The sequence below is a fragment of the Jaculus jaculus genome, chromosome 21 (assembly GCF_020740685.1).
Source record: "Jaculus jaculus isolate mJacJac1 chromosome 21, mJacJac1.mat.Y.cur, whole genome shotgun sequence".
NCBI classification, from domain to species: domain Eukaryota; kingdom Metazoa; phylum Chordata; class Mammalia; order Rodentia; family Dipodidae; genus Jaculus; species Jaculus jaculus.
Genome location: NC_059122.1, coordinates 3,861,326 through 3,880,082, shown reverse-complemented (window position 1 = coordinate 3,880,082; position 18,757 = coordinate 3,861,326). Strand labels below are relative to the sequence as shown.

At 47.4% G+C, this 18,757-nt stretch overlaps 1 protein-coding gene across 2 annotated transcripts in view; it reads right to left on the bottom strand.

Annotated features, from left to right (window-relative positions):
* Positions 1-16,967, bottom strand: part of Marchf6 (membrane associated ring-CH-type finger 6) — a 68,233-nt gene extending 51,266 nt beyond the window's left edge. For both annotated transcript variants that reach the window (XM_045139152.1, XM_045139153.1), the window contains exon 1: positions 16,717-16,967. In XM_045139152.1, coding sequence (XP_044995087.1) covers positions 16,717-16,735 — 19 coding nt within the window. In that variant the 5' untranslated portion in view covers positions 16,736-16,967. The remainder of the gene's footprint in view (positions 1-16,716) is intronic.
* Positions 16,968-18,757: the final 1,790 nt, after the last annotated feature.

Sequence of the window (18,757 nt, the reverse complement as noted above, 5' to 3'; positions counted from 1 at the left end):
CACTGAGGAGGCAGAGACAGGAGACCCACTGGCGTTTGCAGGGCAGCTACTCTAACTGAATGGGTGAGCTCCAGGTTCAGAGAGACCCTGTCTCAAACTAGCAAGGTGGAGAGCGACTGAGGAAGAGACCTAATGCAGACCTCTGGCTGCCACATGCACATGCAGTAACATATATATGAACACATATTCAAAAGATGCGGATGTTGGAATTAGGCCAACAAACCATTTCAAGTTCCAATTCCCAATGCATCCCAAAGTTTGGTCATTAGCTACCCTCTCCAGGGTACTATCATTACTAAAGTCACAACTAGCTTTTACTGCTGCTCCTGAAGTCTGAAAACTACACTCTCTGGCTTTCTAGATGATTGGACCTGAATTAAGATTCTTACAACCAGAGTTGGCCAGGGAGGTCCCTGATGCCCACAAAACCTAGGCCATTGCCGAAACCCTTGGTCTCCCACCAGGAATAGATGGTAAGACCTACTGCTGAAGACTCCACATACTTGGGCTGCAAGGCCACTAAGAAATCCGGCTGGAACCGAGCTGATAACCTCTCCCATGTAGACCAGCTGACAGAAACACACGGTTCAATAGGAGAGAGAGAAATCACCAGTGCAGATACTCAACAGTGGACACTGCAAATCTTGTATCTGGCCAGCCAGGCCAAATGAGCCAATGGGTGCAATAGTGGCACATCTGTCATGATGGAAACCAACTGCCCTCTAATTGGACTGGAGGCCCGCTCCATGGGAGGGAATCCATTCCTGTGACACTGAAAACTTAAAACAGGGGTAGTCATGAGCCCTAGGGGTGTAACGTCTGCTGCTGAATGGCTAAATGTATATTCTATGCTCATCAAACTGCCCAGTCAGCACTTCTCTTAATGTTCATACCTTTATATTAATGCTACTCTCATTTTTGGTTAGAGAACCTTTTCAGAGGGCAGTGATGTTGGGATGACTCAGGAGGCACCATGGTGCTGAGAAGAAGTGACAGGAGTGCTCAGCACAGCAATGTCTTTATCACACCTTCCAAGGCTCAGGGTCTATTGTGGAAGAGGTGGCGGAAAGCATGTTAAGAGCCAGAAAAGAGTAGGACTCCTTACAACGTGCTCCTCCAGACACAACATGGCCTGGATATCCATGACCTCACAGTGCCTGACACTCCCTACACAAGGCCATCATAAGAGGAGGAAAAGATCATGACATCAAAATAAAAGAGACGGATTGAGAGGGGGAGGGGATATGATGGAGAGTGGAGTTTCAAAGGGGAAAGTGGGGGTAGGGAGGGCATTACCATGGGATATTGTTTATAACCATGGAAGTTGTTAATAAAAAAAATGAAAACAAAGATTCTTACAAGCAGGAGTACTTCTGAGATTGGAATGAGGAAAGACTAAAGCCTTTTTCTATTTCTGCCTCGAAAAGCCAGCAGTGAGGCGATCTGCAGGGGTTATGGCGGCTCTGCCAGCAGCAGCAGAGCCAATGAAGCAACGGCGACAATGGTTTCATCAGACCTTTTCTTCCCTTCAGTTCCGCTCTGTCAGCAGAGGGTGCTGCAGGGTCACGGAAGGGAAAGGGCTGTTCTCTTACTACTGTACCGGCATGCTTGTTTTAACCACTCCCTTCCCACAGCTCTACTGATGGGGACCCAAAACCACTTCAGACCTTACACAGATAAGCAAAGAGGAATCTATGGCATATCTAATCTTTATATTAATTCACTTTAGTCACTATTAAAAAAATAGGGACGGGGATAGAGAGAAGTTCAGTCAATAGAAAGCATAAAGATCTGAAAATTCAATCTCCAGAACCCTTGTTTAAAAAAAGATGAACAACTTTTAATCCCAGCACTCAGGAGACAGAGGTAGGAGGATTGCCATGAGTTCAAGGCCACCCTGAGAATGCAGAGTGAATTCCAGGTCTGCCTGAGCTAGAGAGACCCTTCCTTGAAAAATCAAAATAAATAAATAAAATAAAACAATAGAAAAAGACGATCAGGGCTGAATAGATGGCTTAGAGGTTAAGGCACTTGCCTGCAAAGCGAAAAGGACCCAGGTTCAATTCCCAGGACCCATATAAGACAGATGAACAAGGTAGTGCATTCATCTGGAATTCATTTCCAGCCAGTAGAGGCCCTGTTGCACACATTCTCTCTCAAATAAGTAAATAAAAATGAAATTTAAAAAATATGTACTTGGGCTGGAGAGATGGCTTAGCGGTTAAGTGCTTGCCTGTGAAGCCTAAGGACCCCGGTTCGAGGCTCGGTTCCCCAGGTCCCACGTTAGCCAGATGCACAAGGGGGCGCACGCGTCTGGAGTTCGTTTGCAGAGGCTGGAAGCCCTGGCGCGCCCATTCTCTCTCTCTCTCCCTCTATCTGTCTTTCTCTCTGTGTCTGTTGCTCTCAAATAAATAAATAAAATTTTTAAAAAATATGTACTTAAAAAAAAGAATTTTACAATATATAGGACTATAGTTTTAATTGTTTAAAATATGCATACATCGGGCTGGAGAGATGGCTTAGTGGTTAAGGCTCTTGCCAAAGGACCCAGGTTCAATTTCTCAGGAGCCACATAAGCCAGATGTATGAGGTGGTACATACATCTGGAGTTTGTTTGCAGTGGTAGGAGACCCTGGCACGCCCATTCTGAGAAATTAAAATTCCAAAATTAAAATACGCATAATCGTACAGCATGGTTAGCTGACAAAGTGAGCACTTCAATCACGCTGGGCACATATAGAGCTGTGTGCTGGTCCTCAGAGGAAGCCTCGTAACTACGAGCAGGCCCAGCGGCTCTCCCCAACTTCCAGGAGTCACCAAAGTACTTCCCATAGACGTGCCTACTCCAGACACTTCCACAACTGGCTCATGACAAACGTGCTCTTTTGTGACTGGCTTCTTCACTTAGCATCAGGCTTGTAAGGTTCATCCCGGCTGTGGTATGTACCAGTAATCCATTTCTTTCTACTGGTGAATAATGCCCATCTCATTAGTAGACTACATTTATATATCCAATTACACATTGTTGTTTCCACTGCTTGTCTATTATGAATTATGATTCCGTAAAGACTCGTACAGATTTTGTGTAAATATGTCCTGAATTTTATTGTATATGCCTAGAAATTTAAAAAAAAAAAAGTCCTTTGGATCCTCGATTACTTTTTTTATTTCTATTTACTTTTTATTGACAACTTCCATGACTGTAAACAATATCCCATGGTAATCCCCTTCGAAACTCCACTCTCCATCACATCCCCTCCCTCTCTCAATCAGTCTCTCTTTTATTTTGATGTCATCACCTTTTCCTCCTATTCTGATGGTCTTGTGTAGGTAGTGTCAGGCAATGCAAGGTTATGGATATCTAGGCCATTTTGTGTCTGGAGGAGCACGTTATTAGGAGACTAGCCTTCCTTTAGCTCTTACATCCTTTCTGCTCCCTCTTCCGCAGTGGACCCCGAGGCTGCTCACTTTTAAGCGTGTAAAGGGAAGCGGGAATGGAGGCATACAACACCTGCAATCTCGGCACTCAGGAGACTGAGCTAGGAAGACTGGGGTTGAAGGCCAAACTGTTATACACAGCAAGCTCAAGGACATATCACGAGCCAGTCTCAAAAACAAAAAAATTTTTAACAAGTCCCATCACTGAGAGAATAACTGACAGAAGCAATTTAAAAGAACACTTATTTTGCTCACTGTTTGAAGGGGTGCAGTCCATAGTGTGGGAAGACATGGCAGGTGGGGGTGTCTGTCTGTCTCTGGTGACAGAAGCTGAAGCAAAGCTTGTTACCCCTCAGGATCACCTGCTGAGAAGGCTCAAGTCCCAAGCTGTAAGACTCTTCAGGCCACCCCCAGTGCCCCGCCCTCTCCAGCTAGGCCCTATCTTCTGAAGGTCCCACAACTCCCACACCTGGAGGAACACTTAGTGGATACAGCTACACCAGATGGATCAGATCAGATGTTCGAACATGCAAGCCTATGGGGAATATTTCCAATCCAAAACCTGATTTTCAGAATGTTCCATTCAATATAAATGCCTTGGTCTGGAGAGATGGCTCAGTGATTAAGGGTGCTAGTTTTCAAATACAAATGCCTCTACTCACTATGCAGTGTCAGGAAGGGAGGAGTGAAATTCACCCAGGAAACAGTAGTTGGCAAAGGTTGTAATCATATAACATGTATTCAATATGTGATAAATGGAGAACAAAACAAACCAACCAGCAAAAAAAAAAAAACAAAAACAAAAACATAAGACTTGAGGCAGGAGAGATGGTTCAGTGGTTAAAGACACTTACTTGCAAAGCCTGATGACCCAAAGTCCAATTCCCCAATATCCATGAAAAGCAGATGCACAAGGTGGAGCATGCATTTGGGGTTCACTTGCACCCACTCTCCCTCCCTCCCTTGAGCACACGCACGTGCGCACGCACACACACACACAGATTGTTTTGGTTTTTCAAGGTAGGGTCTCACTCTAGGCCAAGGCTGGTCTCAAACTCAATAGCGATCCTCTTACCTCTGTCTCCTGGGTACTGGGATTAAAAGGTGTCTGTCACCATGCCTGGCTAGTCCATGCTTTTCTATTAATTTTTTAAGATTAATTTACTGGGCGTGGTGGTAAACACCTTTAATCCCAGCATTCGGGAGGCAGAGGTAGGAAGATCACTGTGAGTTCAAGGCCAGGCTAAGGCTACATAGTGAATTCCAGGTCAGCCTGGGCTAGAGCGAGACCCTACCTCAAAAAAACCCAAAAAGATGGACCCCCTGTGGGTTATATGGCTCCCCAAAGAGATAGCAATCATGCACTGTCCTGGTCACCAGAAAGGGGAGGATCCTACTTCTAAAGGGAACAACAGGGCTGGCAAGGCAGCACAAGAGGCAGCCCTCCAGGTTGCTACTACCCTGGCAAAGTTGCTTCCATTGGTGGCATCAACCTTGCCAGAGACACCAAACTACACTGATTCAGAACTACAGAGGATTAAGACCTGCATGGCAGTTTATAAGGAACATGGATGGTACAAGACTCCTGATGGAAGGATCATCATCCCATGGGACTTTGCTAGCCAACTTGTAAGACAAACATGCCAGAGCACTCATCTAGGACAACAGAAGATTGAGGACTTACTGAGATGGGCCCACCTTAAAGTGTTTGACTTGATACAGAAGGCAGCAGAAGCCACAGCCCAATGCCATGCCTGCTGCCTGTAAATGCAAAAAGTATTGTTTCTTAGTCAGGAATGAGGAACCAGCCCAGGAGTAAATTGGGAGATTGACTTTATAGAGATAAAACCTGGTTTATATGGATACAGGTATTTTCTAGTATTTATAGACACCTTTTTAGGACGGTCTGAGGCTTTTCCAACTAAGAACGAGACTGCCACAACTGTAGCCAACAAACTGTTAGATGACATCATTTCAAGATATGGTTTGCCTATTATTTTGGGGTCAGACAATGGACCAGCCTTCATCTCAGAGGTAACCCAGGCTATATTTAAAGTTGTGGGGACAAATTGGAAACTTCATTGTGTGTATCGTCCCCAGAGTTCAGGACAGGTAGAAAGGATGAATCAGTCCTTAAAGGAAACCCTAACTAAACTCACCCTTGAAAGTGGCGGTGACTGGGCATCTCTCCTTCCCTTTGCCCTCTTCCAAGTTTGAAACTCCCTGTATGCCATGGGGCTGACCCCCTTTGAAATTATGTATGCAAGGCCCCTATCCTTGTTGCCCAATACAAAAGCAGAAATGTTTAAAAAAAAAAAAACCAAAAAGCATGGATTCTCCAAAATCTTCTATTTCTAACATGTTGCGACAGAATTGCACACTAAAAACAAGGATAAATTTTACTGTACATAAATAACACCGTATTAACCTGATTCCATCTTCAGAGAATACTCCTTCCAGTAAAAGGGAAAAGAAGGGTGAGGAGAATAAAAAGGGCGTGTAATGAAGAGCATATGAAGTAAAGAAAGGCAGAGGGTGTGCTTCACTGCCTGCCGAGCCTTCAGGAAATCACTGTCTCTTATGGGACTCGCTACCTAAAACCCCCACACGTGGTTGTCAACGAGGGCCCTACAGTAAGACTATGTCCTTGTCAGAGGGCGCTGAGCTGGGAGATGCTCAGAGGGGAAGGCGCTTGCTGGGCAAGCGTGAGGGCCTGAGCTCAGATCCAGCACTGTGTAAAAGCTGGGCATGACAGCGTATACCTGAAGGCAGACAGGAGAAGCCCCAGGGCTTGCTAACCGCAGGGCTAGCCAAATTGGTGAGCTCCAGGTTCAGTGCAAAACCCTGTCTCAAAAAATAAGGTAGGGGCTGGAGAGATGGCTTAGCGGTTAAGCGCTTACCTGTGAAGCCTAAGGACCCCGGTTCGAGGCTCGGTTCCCCAGGTCCCACGTTAGCCAGATGCACAAGGGGGTGCACGCGTCTGGAGTTCGTTTGCAGAGGCTGGAAGCCCTGGCGCACCCATTCTCTCTCTCTCCCTCTATCTGTCTTTCTCCCTGTGTCTGTCGCTCTCAAATAAATAAATAAAAAATGAACAAAAATAAATAAATAAATAAGGTAGGAAGCCGTGTGGGGGGGAGGGGGGCGCATGCCTTTATTCCTAGCACTCGGGAAGCAGAGGTAGGAGGATCGCTGAGAGTTCAAGGCCACCCTGAGACTCCATAGAGAATTCCAGGTCAGCCTGGGCTAGAGTGAGACCCTACCTCAAAAAAAAAAAAAAATAAAAATAAGGTAGGGCTGGAGAGAAAGAGATGACTTAGCCATTAAGGTACTTGCCTACGATTCCCAAAGACCCAGGTTTGATTCCCCAGAACCCACACAAGCCAGATGCACAAGGTGGCCCATGCACCTGGAGTAGTTCCTTTGCAGTGGCTGGAGGGCCTGGCACACCCATTCTCTCTCTCTCATAAATAAATTTGAAATATATTTTAATAAATAGGACAGAAGACAGGTGGAGAGTAACTGTAGAAGACGACCAATGTTGACTTCTGGCTAAGCACACACATGTGGCTGCACATACATGCACACTGAAAAGGGAGGGAGGGAGGGAGGGAGGGAGATCAGGACACAGACCGTGTTGTGGCACGGAGAGAGAGAGAGGGGACAATCACCCGCAAGCCCGGTGGAAAGGCCTCAGCAGAGACGAGCCCCACCAGCACTTGCATCATCCAGCCTCCAAACGATGGCGCCAGTTTGTTAAGGCAGACTCCATGTGAAAACATCAACTTTTCCAGTGCCTGGGTAAACTACTCTAGAAATCACTCCCTCCTCCCTAGACTACCTCATCAGCTGACATGCTCTTAGTTCTACCCCTCCCTCCCTGCTTCTTGCATTCTCTTTCCATTCCTACCTTCAGCTCCATCTTGCCTAGACCACTGCAGTAACAATCTGAATCAGTGACCTTTCCCTCCATGTTTTACTTCCTGTTATCTTTTTAACAACTCTTTTTCATTCTTCCTTTATTATACTAAAAGTAAGCGCTCTTACGTCTGTCATGGTGGAAACCCATCGCTCTCTAATTGGACTGGAAGTCTGTTCGTTGGGAGGGAATACATCCCTGATACTGAAAACTTAAAACAGGGGTAGTCATGAGCCCTAAGGGTGTAACGTCTGCTGCTGTCTGGCTAAATGCATATACTATGCTCACCAAACTGCCCAGTAAACACTTGTCTTAATGTTCATACCCACATATTAATGCTACTCTCTCTTTTGGTAGAGAATCTTCTCTTTTCAGATGGCAGTGACCTTGGGATGACTCAGGAGGCACCATGGTGCTAAGAAGAAGCGACAGGAGTGCTCAGCACTGAAACATCTCTATCACACCTTCCAAGGCTCAGGGTCCATTGCGGAAGAAGAGGCGGAAAAAACGTAAGAGCCAAAGGAAGGGTAGGACTCCTTACAATGTGCTCCTCCAGACACAAAATGGCCTGGATATCCATGACCTCACAGTGCCTGACACTCCCTACACAAGACCCTCATAATAGGAGGAAAAGATCATGACATCAAAACAAAAGAGACTGATTGAGAGGGGGAGGGAATGTGATGGACAGTGGAGTTTCAAAGGGGAAGTTGGGGGGACGGAGGGAATTATCACGAGATATTGTTTATAATCATGGAAGTTAATGAAAAAAAAATTAAATATTTAAAAAATAAATGCTCTTAGCCAGGCATGGTGGTACACAGCTTTAATCCCAGCACTCAGGAGGCAGAGGTAGGAGGATCACTGTGAATTCGAGGCCAGCTGGAGACTACATAGTGAATTCCAGGTCAGCCTGGGCTATAATGAGATACACTACACCTCCAAAACAAAACAAAGTGCTCCTCATGGCTTTCCAAGAAGAAATAGAAAGCATTGAAAGAGCCTCGTTTGGGGCTGGAGAGATGGCTTAGCAGTTAAGCGCTTGCCTGTGAAGCCTAAGGACCCCGGTTCGAGGCTCGGTTCCCCAGGTCCCACGTTAGCCAGATGCACAAGGGGGCGCACGCGTCTGGAGTTCGTTTGCAGTGGCTGGAAGCCCTGGCGCGCCCATTCTCTCTCTCTCTGCCTCTTTCTCTGTGGGTCTCAAATAAGTAAACAAAAGAGCCTTATCTGAAGGAGTTGGAAAGTGGCATCTGAAGGAGGGCACCGGCACAGCACTTCAGTACTCTACTTCACCACTGCAGCGGGCACCTTTTGGGTGCCTGACCAGGTCAAGAATGGATACAACCAGACCTGACTTTTATTCTTCCCTTTTCTTTTCCACTACCATCCACTTTCTTGGATCAAAGGACATGAGCCAATTAGATTCTAGCTTCCAGAAATCTGGGTTTAACAGTTGAAAGCAAACAGGCATACACAAGAGAAGTAGCTAGTGACAAGAATGGCGAGACAATTTATGTCTCACCTCTGCTCAAAAAAAAAAAAAAAAAAAGCCAGGCTTGGTGGCGCACGCCTTCAATCCCAGCACTCAGGAGGCAGAGACAAGAGGATCGCCAAGAGAGTTCAAGGCCACTGTGAGACTACACAGTGAATTCCAAATCAGCCTGGGCTACAGCAAGACTCTACTTCGGAAAACCACCAAAAAAAGAAAAAAGAAAAGAAAAAAGGCAGCTGGTTCCACAGCTCCTCATCTCACTAGTCAAGTCAATAAAAGGCTCCGTACCAGCACCTCGCAAACTAACCCGTTTCTAGGGTTCCAACAGGTGGGGCCTTTACTGACTCACAGGAGTCAGCAATGACTCTGCGTCTTCCGACCGTACTTACCCCACCTCATCCGATCCATGGCAGCAATACTGCTCCCTCGACGCTCTCGGCATCCCCTCACAGAGTTTACACTGGCCGCTGCCTCTGCCTGGAACGTTCTGCCACAAGCATGTGCACACTAACTCCTCCAAGATTTCTATAGAAACCACAACTTCTCTTGCTGTCAAAACTGTAATCCTGGGGCTGCAGAGATGGCTGAGCATTAAGGCGCAAGCCTGCGAAGCCTAAGGACCCAGGTTTGATTTTCTAGGTCCCATGTAAACTAGATGCACATGGTGGCGCATGCGTCTGGAGTTCATGTACAGTAGCTAGAGGCCGTGGTACGCCCATTCTCTGTATCTCCCTCTGTCTCCTTCTCTGTCTCAAATATATAAATAAAAGTCTTTAAAAAATTATTTAAAAATTGTAATCCTGAAGCCGGGTGTGGTGGCACACACCTTTAAATCCAGCACTCAGGAGGTACAGACAGGAAAATCACTGTGAGTTCAAGACAACCCTGAGACTACAGAGTGAATTCCAGGTCAGCCTGGGCTAGAATGAGACCCTACCTTGAAAAACCAAACAACCAAACAAGCAAACAAAAAAGGACTGTAATCCTAAACTGGAGAGATGGCTTAGCAGTTAAGGAGCTTGCCTGTGAAGCTCAAGGACCCAGGTTAGCTTGCCCAGAACCCACGTAAGCCAGATGCACAAGGCAGCACATGCGCCTAGAGTTTGCTTGCAGAGCTGGAGGCCCTGGCACACCCATTCATTCTCATCCTCCCTTTCTCTCTCTCTAATAAATACATTTTTTTAAAGAATGTGGTTATATGTGCTTCAAATTTCATAGTTTATTTATTTATTTATTTTTTGGTTTTGTTTTTCAAGGTAGGGTGTCACTCTAGCCCAGAATGACCTGGAATTCACTCAGTCTCAGGGTGGCCTCAAGCTCACAGTGAGATCCTCCTATCTCTGCCTCCCGAGTGCTGGGATTAAAGATGTGTGCCACCACACCCAGCTACTTTGTTTTACTTATTTGAGAGACAGAGAGAGAAAGAGAATGGGTGCACCAGGGCCTCTAAGCCACTACAAGCAAATTCCATATGCACATGCCACCTTGTGCATCTGGCTTTACATGGGTACTAGGAAATCAAACCCGGGTTCTTTGGCTTCGCTGGCAAGAATCTTAAAACACTGAGCCATCTCTCCAGCCCAGCTTTCACACTTTTAAAACGAATATCCATAAAAAAATGAAACGCAGCAGGGCGTGGTGGCGCACACCTTTAATCACAGCAGTCGGGAGGCAGAGGTAGGAGGATTGCCGTGAGTTCAGGGCCACCCCAAGACTCCATAGTGAATTCCAGGTCAGCCTGGGCTAGAGTGAGACCCTACCTCGAAAAACCAAAAAAATTAAAAAATTTTAAAACAAATGAAACACATCCTCTTTGGGATCTCTTTAACAATACTGGTAAGAGGCTGGGCGTGGTGGCGCACGCCTTTAATCCCAGCACTCAGGAGGCAGAAGTAGGAGGATCACCATGAGTTCAAGGCCACCCTGAGACTCCATAGTGAATTCCAGGTCAGCCTGGGCCAGAGTGAGACCCTACCTCAAAATATATATACACATATATGTGTGTGTATACACACACACACGTAAGATTTTACATTGTATCTGCTGGTGTAAGCAGTAAGCTAGCAAAACAAAAACCGTCTTAATGCCTCACTGGGCTGAAATATGTCAATTATCTTTTTGAGGACTTCATATGTGAATTCTTGCTGCAACATCTCTTCCATTACCACAGTATTTTTTTAACTATACAAATGTTTTATTTTCCTAATATCAGTACACAGACCAGAAGCCCAGGGAAACTGCTTCATGAAATGAAGGCTACCAGGAGGCCCAAGGAGCAGCTGGGTGAAGCTAAGAAAGAGACCCACCTGGGGCTCCTTAGTAGCAGGAGTAAGAATACTGGCCCACGCCCACAGTGCATAAAAACAAAAAAAGAAAGCTGGGTGTAGTAGCGCATGCCTTTAATCCCAGCAGAAAGAAAAAAGGCTATCTTTAAACAAAGGGGAGATTTTTGGCCCCTGAAACTAAAGAACAATGTACTGGGAGTTAAGTCTTCAAATCCATTAAATGGGAAGGCTGCATGTCCAAGGTTTCCTCCAGCTCTTAAGTTTAAATTGACGATGGCAGTTTACTTAACACACCTGCACTCATACAAACGTAACAAAATAATGAGTCATCTCGCAAAAGGCACCATGGTGCTGAGGAGAAGTAACCGAGGAGTGCTCAGCACTGAAACATCTCACTCACCTTCCAAGGCTCAGGGTCTATTGCGGAACAGGCGGTGGAGAGAATGTAAGAGCCAAAGGAAGGGTAGGACTCCTTACAACATGCTCCCTCCAGACACAAAATGGCCTGGATATCTATGACCTCACAGTGCCTGACACTACCTACACAAGACCCTCATAACAGGAGGAAAAGACAATAACATTAAAAAAAAACAGAGACACTGATTGAGAGGGAGGGGATATGTTGGAGAATGGAGTTTTAAAGGGGAAAGTGGGGGAAGGGAGGGAATTACCATGGGATATTGTTTACAATCATGGAAGTTGTTAATTTAAAAAAAAATTAAGAAAAATAATGAGTAATCTATAAAAAGAATTTCTAGGGGCTGGAGAGCTAGCTTAGTGGTAAAGGTGCTTGCTAGCAAAGCCAAAGGTCTCAGGTTTGATTCTCCAGTACTCACATACACATGCACAAGGTGGTACCTGCATCTGGAGATCATTTGTAGCACCTAGAGGCCCTGACACGCCCATTCTCTCTCCCTCTCTCTCTGCCTTTTTCTCTCAAATAAAATACAGTATTTTTAAAGTTTTATTTATTTATTTGAGAAAGCAAGAGAGGGAAAGAGGCAGAGAGAGAAAAGAGAATGAGTGCACCAGGGCTTCCAGCCACTGCAAATAAATTCCAGATGCATGCACCTCCTTGTGCATCTGGCTAATGTGGCTAGAGAATCAAACGAAGGTCCTTTGGATTTGCAGGCAAATGTCTTAACCACTAAGCCAGCTCTCCAGCCCCTAAAGTACAGTATTTTAAAGATTATATTCTAAAATGATTAGTTTTACAAAACACCACTTTAGAAATCTTTACATTTTAGCAAACATTTACTGTGAAAGGGCAAAAACTATGAATATTAACAATATTGTACAAGGTACTATCAGAGTAAAGCAATGTACTATTTCTTCTCTTTTCTTTCCAGGCAGGATCTCACTCTAGTCCAGGCTGACCTGGAATTCACTATGTAGTCTCAGGACGGCCTCAAACTCATGGCCTCCTACCTGTGCCTCTTGAGTGCTGGAGTTAAAGGTGTGTGCCACCATGCCCAGCCTTAAATTATTATTTGAGAGAAAATGGGTGCACCAGGGCTGCTTGCTGCTGTAACAAACTACAGACACATGCTCCACTTTGCACATCTGGCTTTACATGGGTACTGGGAAACGAAACCTGGGCCAACAGACTTTGCAAGCAATTGCCTTTAACAGCTGAGCTATCATCCCAGCTCTCAAACTGCATTTTTAACTCAATAATCTATAACTAACAAACAGAACAGTTGCTTTCAAGCTTTTCACCATCTTCATTCTGTAATTTTTGTCATGAAATCCTCTGTAAACCCACCTTCTCTTCAGTGTTATTTTAATTATACTAGTTGTAAAAACTTCAAGCCTTCCAATTGAAACTTTACAAAACCAAGCATTCACGTTTTGGGGCTCAAGAGAAGGCTTAGCGGTTAAGGCACTTGCCTGCAAAGCCTAAGGACCCAGGTTTGTTTCCCCAGAACCCACGTAAACCAGATGCACAAGGGTCAACGTGTATCTGTAAGTTTATTTGCAGTGGCGAGAGGCCCTGGTTCTCTGTGTCTCTATCAAAGTATGGCGCCTGATATGAATTTGAATGTTGCTGCCACTTACTACCTGTGTGACCTTAGGCAAGTAACTCAGTCAAACTAACCTTTAGCTCTGTCACTTATAAAATGGGGACACTGCCTTTCCAAAAATGCCAACAGAATTGAGATGCATAAGTAAGTAGTCCTTACTTTAGCAGGGTATAGTGCTCATATCAACTTAAAAAAACGTTCACACTTTATCTCAATTATAATTTACAAGAGAAAAACTACCTTTAAGGTCTAAAACTACACTCTTTCTTTCATGATGCCATAGTCATGTTGGGCTTCTCGGTTCCGGAAGTACTAACAAGCACTGCAGCACTGTGAAGCAGGAGTTCGCGCACGCCAGCACACATCAAGTGGCCCGTACCGAATTCACTCATCAGAATCGAATCCCAGGCCCTTGTGGTGGTGTGTGCCTGGGATCCCCACACCAGGGTGCTTGCGGAAGGGTCAGGAGCTTGTGGTCAGCCTCAGTACACAGTAACTTGAGGCCGGCACGGCTTCACTGCCTCACAACTGAAGCACAAACAAAGGACCAGAGGGGCAGCTCAGGCAAGGCGGAGGCGGCCTCGCTCTCGACCACCACACAGCCAGCACCGTGGCCGTCATCTCGGGACTCAGAAGGTGGAGTAAATCAAGAGCAAAAGGTCAGGCTTCAAAATGAAATACACTGAACCCACGCAGCCTAGTGTGATGGGTGGTGCCTGTCTTTAATCCAGCATGTAGGAGGCTGCGGTAGGACTGCTGAGAGCCTGAGGCCAGCCGGAAGCTACAGAGCGAGTTCCAGGTCAGCCTGGGCTACAGCGGGACCCTGCCTGCAGTGGGGGAGCGTTGAATCCAAAGCAGGGAGTGGCGGCATATGCCCTTAGTCACAGCACTTGGAAGGCAAGAGGACTGCTGCTGAGTTCGAGGCCACCCTGAGGCTACTTCATGAATTCCATCCAGATCAGCCCAGGCTAGGGGGAAACCCTACCTTGGAAAAAAAAAAAAAAATTGAATCCAAGCCAGTCATGGTAGTGCACTTAGGAGGGTAAGGCAAGAGGCTAGGGGCAGTGACCCTCTCGTCCCACAAAAATAAATAAATAAATAAATAAATAAATAAATAAATAAATAAATGCTTGAATACAAAAGGATGTAAAACCTAGGTTGATGGAAATTTACATGCAAAGTCAACCAGGCAAAAAGAATGTGATTGCTAATATTCCAACAATTTCCTCTAGCTTTCCCAAAGGAGCCCTCCAGTAGTGACTACTTTCACTCAGTGCTAAAAATGTTAACTATGGCATAATGAAAGGGAAGCTATCAAGGATCACAACCTGTGGGTTCAATGCTGTGAACCCGGAGCCAAAAGAATCCTCAATTTCCACAAGCGGTTATCACCTGTTTCCCAGCCCTGCTTGCGAGTTCGAATGTGAATGTACAGGAGTAGGCTTAGTAAGCTATCTCATGCCCTGCCTATGTATTTCTATTAGGACTTCAAACACCATTTAAGTGGGCTGGAGAGAAGACTCAGTGGGTAAGGCACTTGCCTGCAATGCCTAATGACCCGATTCAATCCCCCAGGACCTACATAAAAGCCAAATGCACAGTGGCACATGCAAAAACAAAACAAAACAAAACAAAACAAAACAAAACTTTAAGCCGAGAGTGGTGGAGTTTAATCCCAGCACTGGGGCGGCAGAGGTAGGAGAATCACATGACTTTGAGGCCACCCTGAGACTACACAGTGAATTCCAGGTCAGCCTTGGCTACAGTGAGACCCTAACTTGAAAAACAAATAAAAATGACGCATGCATTTGGAGTCTGTCTGTAGTTGCTGGAAGCCCTGGTGGCCCCATTCATTCTCTCTCTCCCTCTCCCTCTGTAATCCACTCTTCACTCCCCATCTTTCCTTGCAAATAAAATTTTTTAAGCAACTTTAATCGACTCATTGTATGAACATGCATCTTTTTATTTCCCATTACTAGAATCCAGGACAGTGCTTGATGACTCAATTTCACTTAAAAATCGCAAAAATAAGCATCACGATTGAAAATACTCACCCCCATAAAAAAAAAAAAAAAAGCACAGTATTCGGCACTGCTAAGTACATCAATCACTTCCTCTTGTAGACTCAACTAATGTATCTTAACACCACCACACCACTTTAAACGAACCTGCCGCCTTCAGTGAGCAAGCGGATGCATTTCAGTTCTACACTGCTGTGGCTGTGTGTGTGTGTGTGTGTGTCTCTCCAAACACCCACGAAACTGCCCACCCCGCCCCCGCCGCTGCTGGTGTCGGGATGGAGCAGGGAGATGTAAAATCCCACCGGGCCTCTGTCCTGGCCTATGCACTGGGCCTTTACCTCCCAGGTCTGGCTAACAAGCTGGGGGCAGGCGGGCGTTTGAAACAGCAGGTCAGTTCAGTCCACTGGGCCACTGGATTTTCCACCAAGTTTCAAAGTCAAAAGGCAGGCGGGGTGGCGCATGCCTTTAATCCCAGCATTTGGATGGCTGAGGGAGGAGGGTGGCGGTGAGTTGGAGGCCACCCGGAGCCTACACACAGTCAATTCCAGGTCAGCCTGGGCTAGAGTGAGACCCTAACTCAAAAAAAAAAAAGAAAAAGAAAAAGAAAAGAAAAACAACCAGGCCTGGTGGCGCGCACCTTTAATCCCAGCATTTGGATGGCAGAGGAAGGAGGATCGCTGCGAGTTCGAGGCCACCCTGAGACTACAGGTCAATTCCAGGTCAGCCTGGGCTACAGCAAGACCCTTCTTCAAAAAATAAATAAATAAATAAGTAAATAAGTAAAATAACCAGGCCTGGTGACGAGCGCCTTTAATCCCAGCATTTGGATGGCAGAGGGAGGAGGGTGGCCGTGAGTTCGAGGCCACCCTGAGACTACACGGTCAATTCTAGGTCAGCCTGGGCTACAGCAAGACCCTTCTTTAAAAAAATAAATAAGTAAGTAAAATAACCAGGCCTGGTGACGAGCGCCTTTAATCCCAGCATTTGGATGGCAGAGGGAGGAGGGTGGCCATGAGTTCGAGGCCACCCTGAGACTACACCAGTCAAATCCAGTTCAGCTTGGGCTACAACAAGACCCTACTTCCAAAAAAAAAAAAAAAAAAAAAAAAAACCAACCACGCCTAATGGCGCGCTCCTTTAATCCCAGCATTTGGATGGCAGAGGGAGGAGGGTGGCCGTGAGTTCGAGGCCACCCTGAGACTACACGGCCAATGCCAGGTCAGCCTGGGCTACAGCAAGACCCTAGCTCAAAAAAACAAAAAAAACAAAAAAAGTCAACAGAGCAGCAGCGGCCAGGGGAGGCAGGTGGTGGGGAGGGAGGGAGGCCGGGCCTGCAGGATCACCCCCCACCACGGGAGACAAAACCGGGTGGGGAAGGGGAGGGGAAACCGCCAAACCGACGGTGGACAAGGCGGGGGCGCGCGCGGCGGCGGCGGCGGGGGCGCGCGTGGGAGGGAGGGTCACCTTCCTCGGCGACCCCGCCGCCGCCGCCCCTCCGGGAGGCCGCGGGTTCGGATGCGCGCGGGCGCCGCCGACTCACCTTCCTCGGCGGTGTCCATGTCGTCGCGGGGGTGGCAGGTGGGTGTGGGGAGGGCGGACGGAGGACGGCGGTGACGCAGCCGCGAGCCTCCCGCGGCCCCGGGGCCGAGCCTGTCTTCCGGCCGCCCGCGAGACGCGAGACGCGAGAGAGAAAAAGAGAGGGAGAAAAAGACGAACGGGGAAGCGAAAGGACGGCGAAAACCCGGGGGGCCCCCCAGCAGCTGCGTGAGCGCGAGTAGGCGGACGCGGGACGGCGTGCGTGTGCGTGCGCGTACGCGCGCGGGCGCGCGCGCGCGGCGGGACGCTCGCTGACAACGCCGCGGGCCGCCGGCAGGGGGAAGAGGGGGGAGCGCGCGCGCGTAGGCCGGAAGGGGCGGGGCGTGTGGCGGAAGAGACGGGCGTTGGGGCCGGAAGGGGCGGGGCGAGAGGCCGGAAGGAGCCGGCTTGCGTCCTTTCCGGCATGCTGCGCGCATGCTCGTGAGCGGCGGCGTGTCTGCGCGCGTCCAGGGGATGAAGTCCAGGCTCCGGGGACAAAGGGAGCGCCGAGCCGCGGACGTGGGGGGGGGTTGGGGACGGGGGGGGGGGGGGGTCGGCGGGAGCGAGCGCCGAGCGGGCATGCGGAGGGCCGGGCGCGCGCCCGGTCTGCACGCGTAGGCGGTGGAGGGGGAGAGGGACAAAGGCTCCCCCCTCCCCCCCACACACACTCACCTTAGGGGTACTTCACCCGGGCACCCCAGCATGGAGGAGCACGCATGGACTGTCAACGATCAGAAGGGGCCTTGGGAGCCTAGCGTGTTGTATTCAGCACCCCGCTGGCTCTAGTGCATGCCTTGAAGTAGTACAAAAGAAAAAAACCAAAATGGGGCTGGAGGGATGGCTTGCTAGTTCAGGCGCTTGCCTGCAAAGTCTAAGGACCACAGTTGGATTCCCCAGGACCCACGTAAACCACATGCACAAGGTGGTACGTGCAGTTCATTTGCAGTGGCTGGAGGCCCTGGTGTACCCATTCTCATTTTTTCTGTCTCTCTCAAATAAATGAAAAAAATACACAGTTATGTTTTTTTTTTTTTTTTCAAAACAGAAAACCACTTAAGCTAGGCATGGTGGTGCACGCCTTTAATCCCAGCACTCAGGAGGCAGAGGTAAGGGGATCGCAGGGAGCTCAAGGCCACCCTGAGACTCCATAGGGAATTCCAGGTCATCCTGGGCTAGTGCCAGACACCCTAACTTAAGAAAACCAACATCACTACACTATATCTAAATGCACACACCAAAAGTATTACAGGTGGCTCACCTAGCTAGGGCTAAATTGCTGATGAAAGAATGATGCAACACGGGGCTCTGCACCTATTGCATTCCTCAGCAATCCTTGGATTTTTCTCGAAATGAAGAAGTGCGGGTCCACACAAGAGCTGGAGAGATGGCTTAGCAGTCAAGGCGCTTGCCTCAAAGCCAAAGGACCCAGGTTCAACTCCCACCCTTGTAAACCAGATGCGCAAGGTGCTACATACATCTGGAGTTCATTTGCAAAGGCTGGCACACCCATACTGTCTCCCACCTATCCGCCTCTCTCAAGTAAATAAAAATTAAATTTAAAAAGTATTTTTTAAGTCTGGCCTGATGGCACATGCCTTTAATCCCAGGACTCAGGAGGCAGAGGTAGGAGGATCACCATGAGTTCGAGGCCACCCTGAGACTACATAGTGAATTCCAGGTCAGCATGAGCTAGAGTGAGACCCTACCAACAAAAACATAGATACATATTAGAATATATATATATATATATATATATATATATATATACACATACATATTAGAACATATATATATGAAGCAAAGAAGTCTTTCCAACCTTAATGTTCAAGCATACTCATGACAGGAAGAATACATTTAAAAATGCTAACATTGGTCTGGAGAGATGGGTTAGCAGTTAACGCACTTGCCTGCGAAGCTTAAGGACCCAGGTTCAATTCTCCAGGTCCCACGTAAGCCAGATGCACAAGGTGACACATGCATCAGTTCACTTGCGGTGGCTAGAGGCC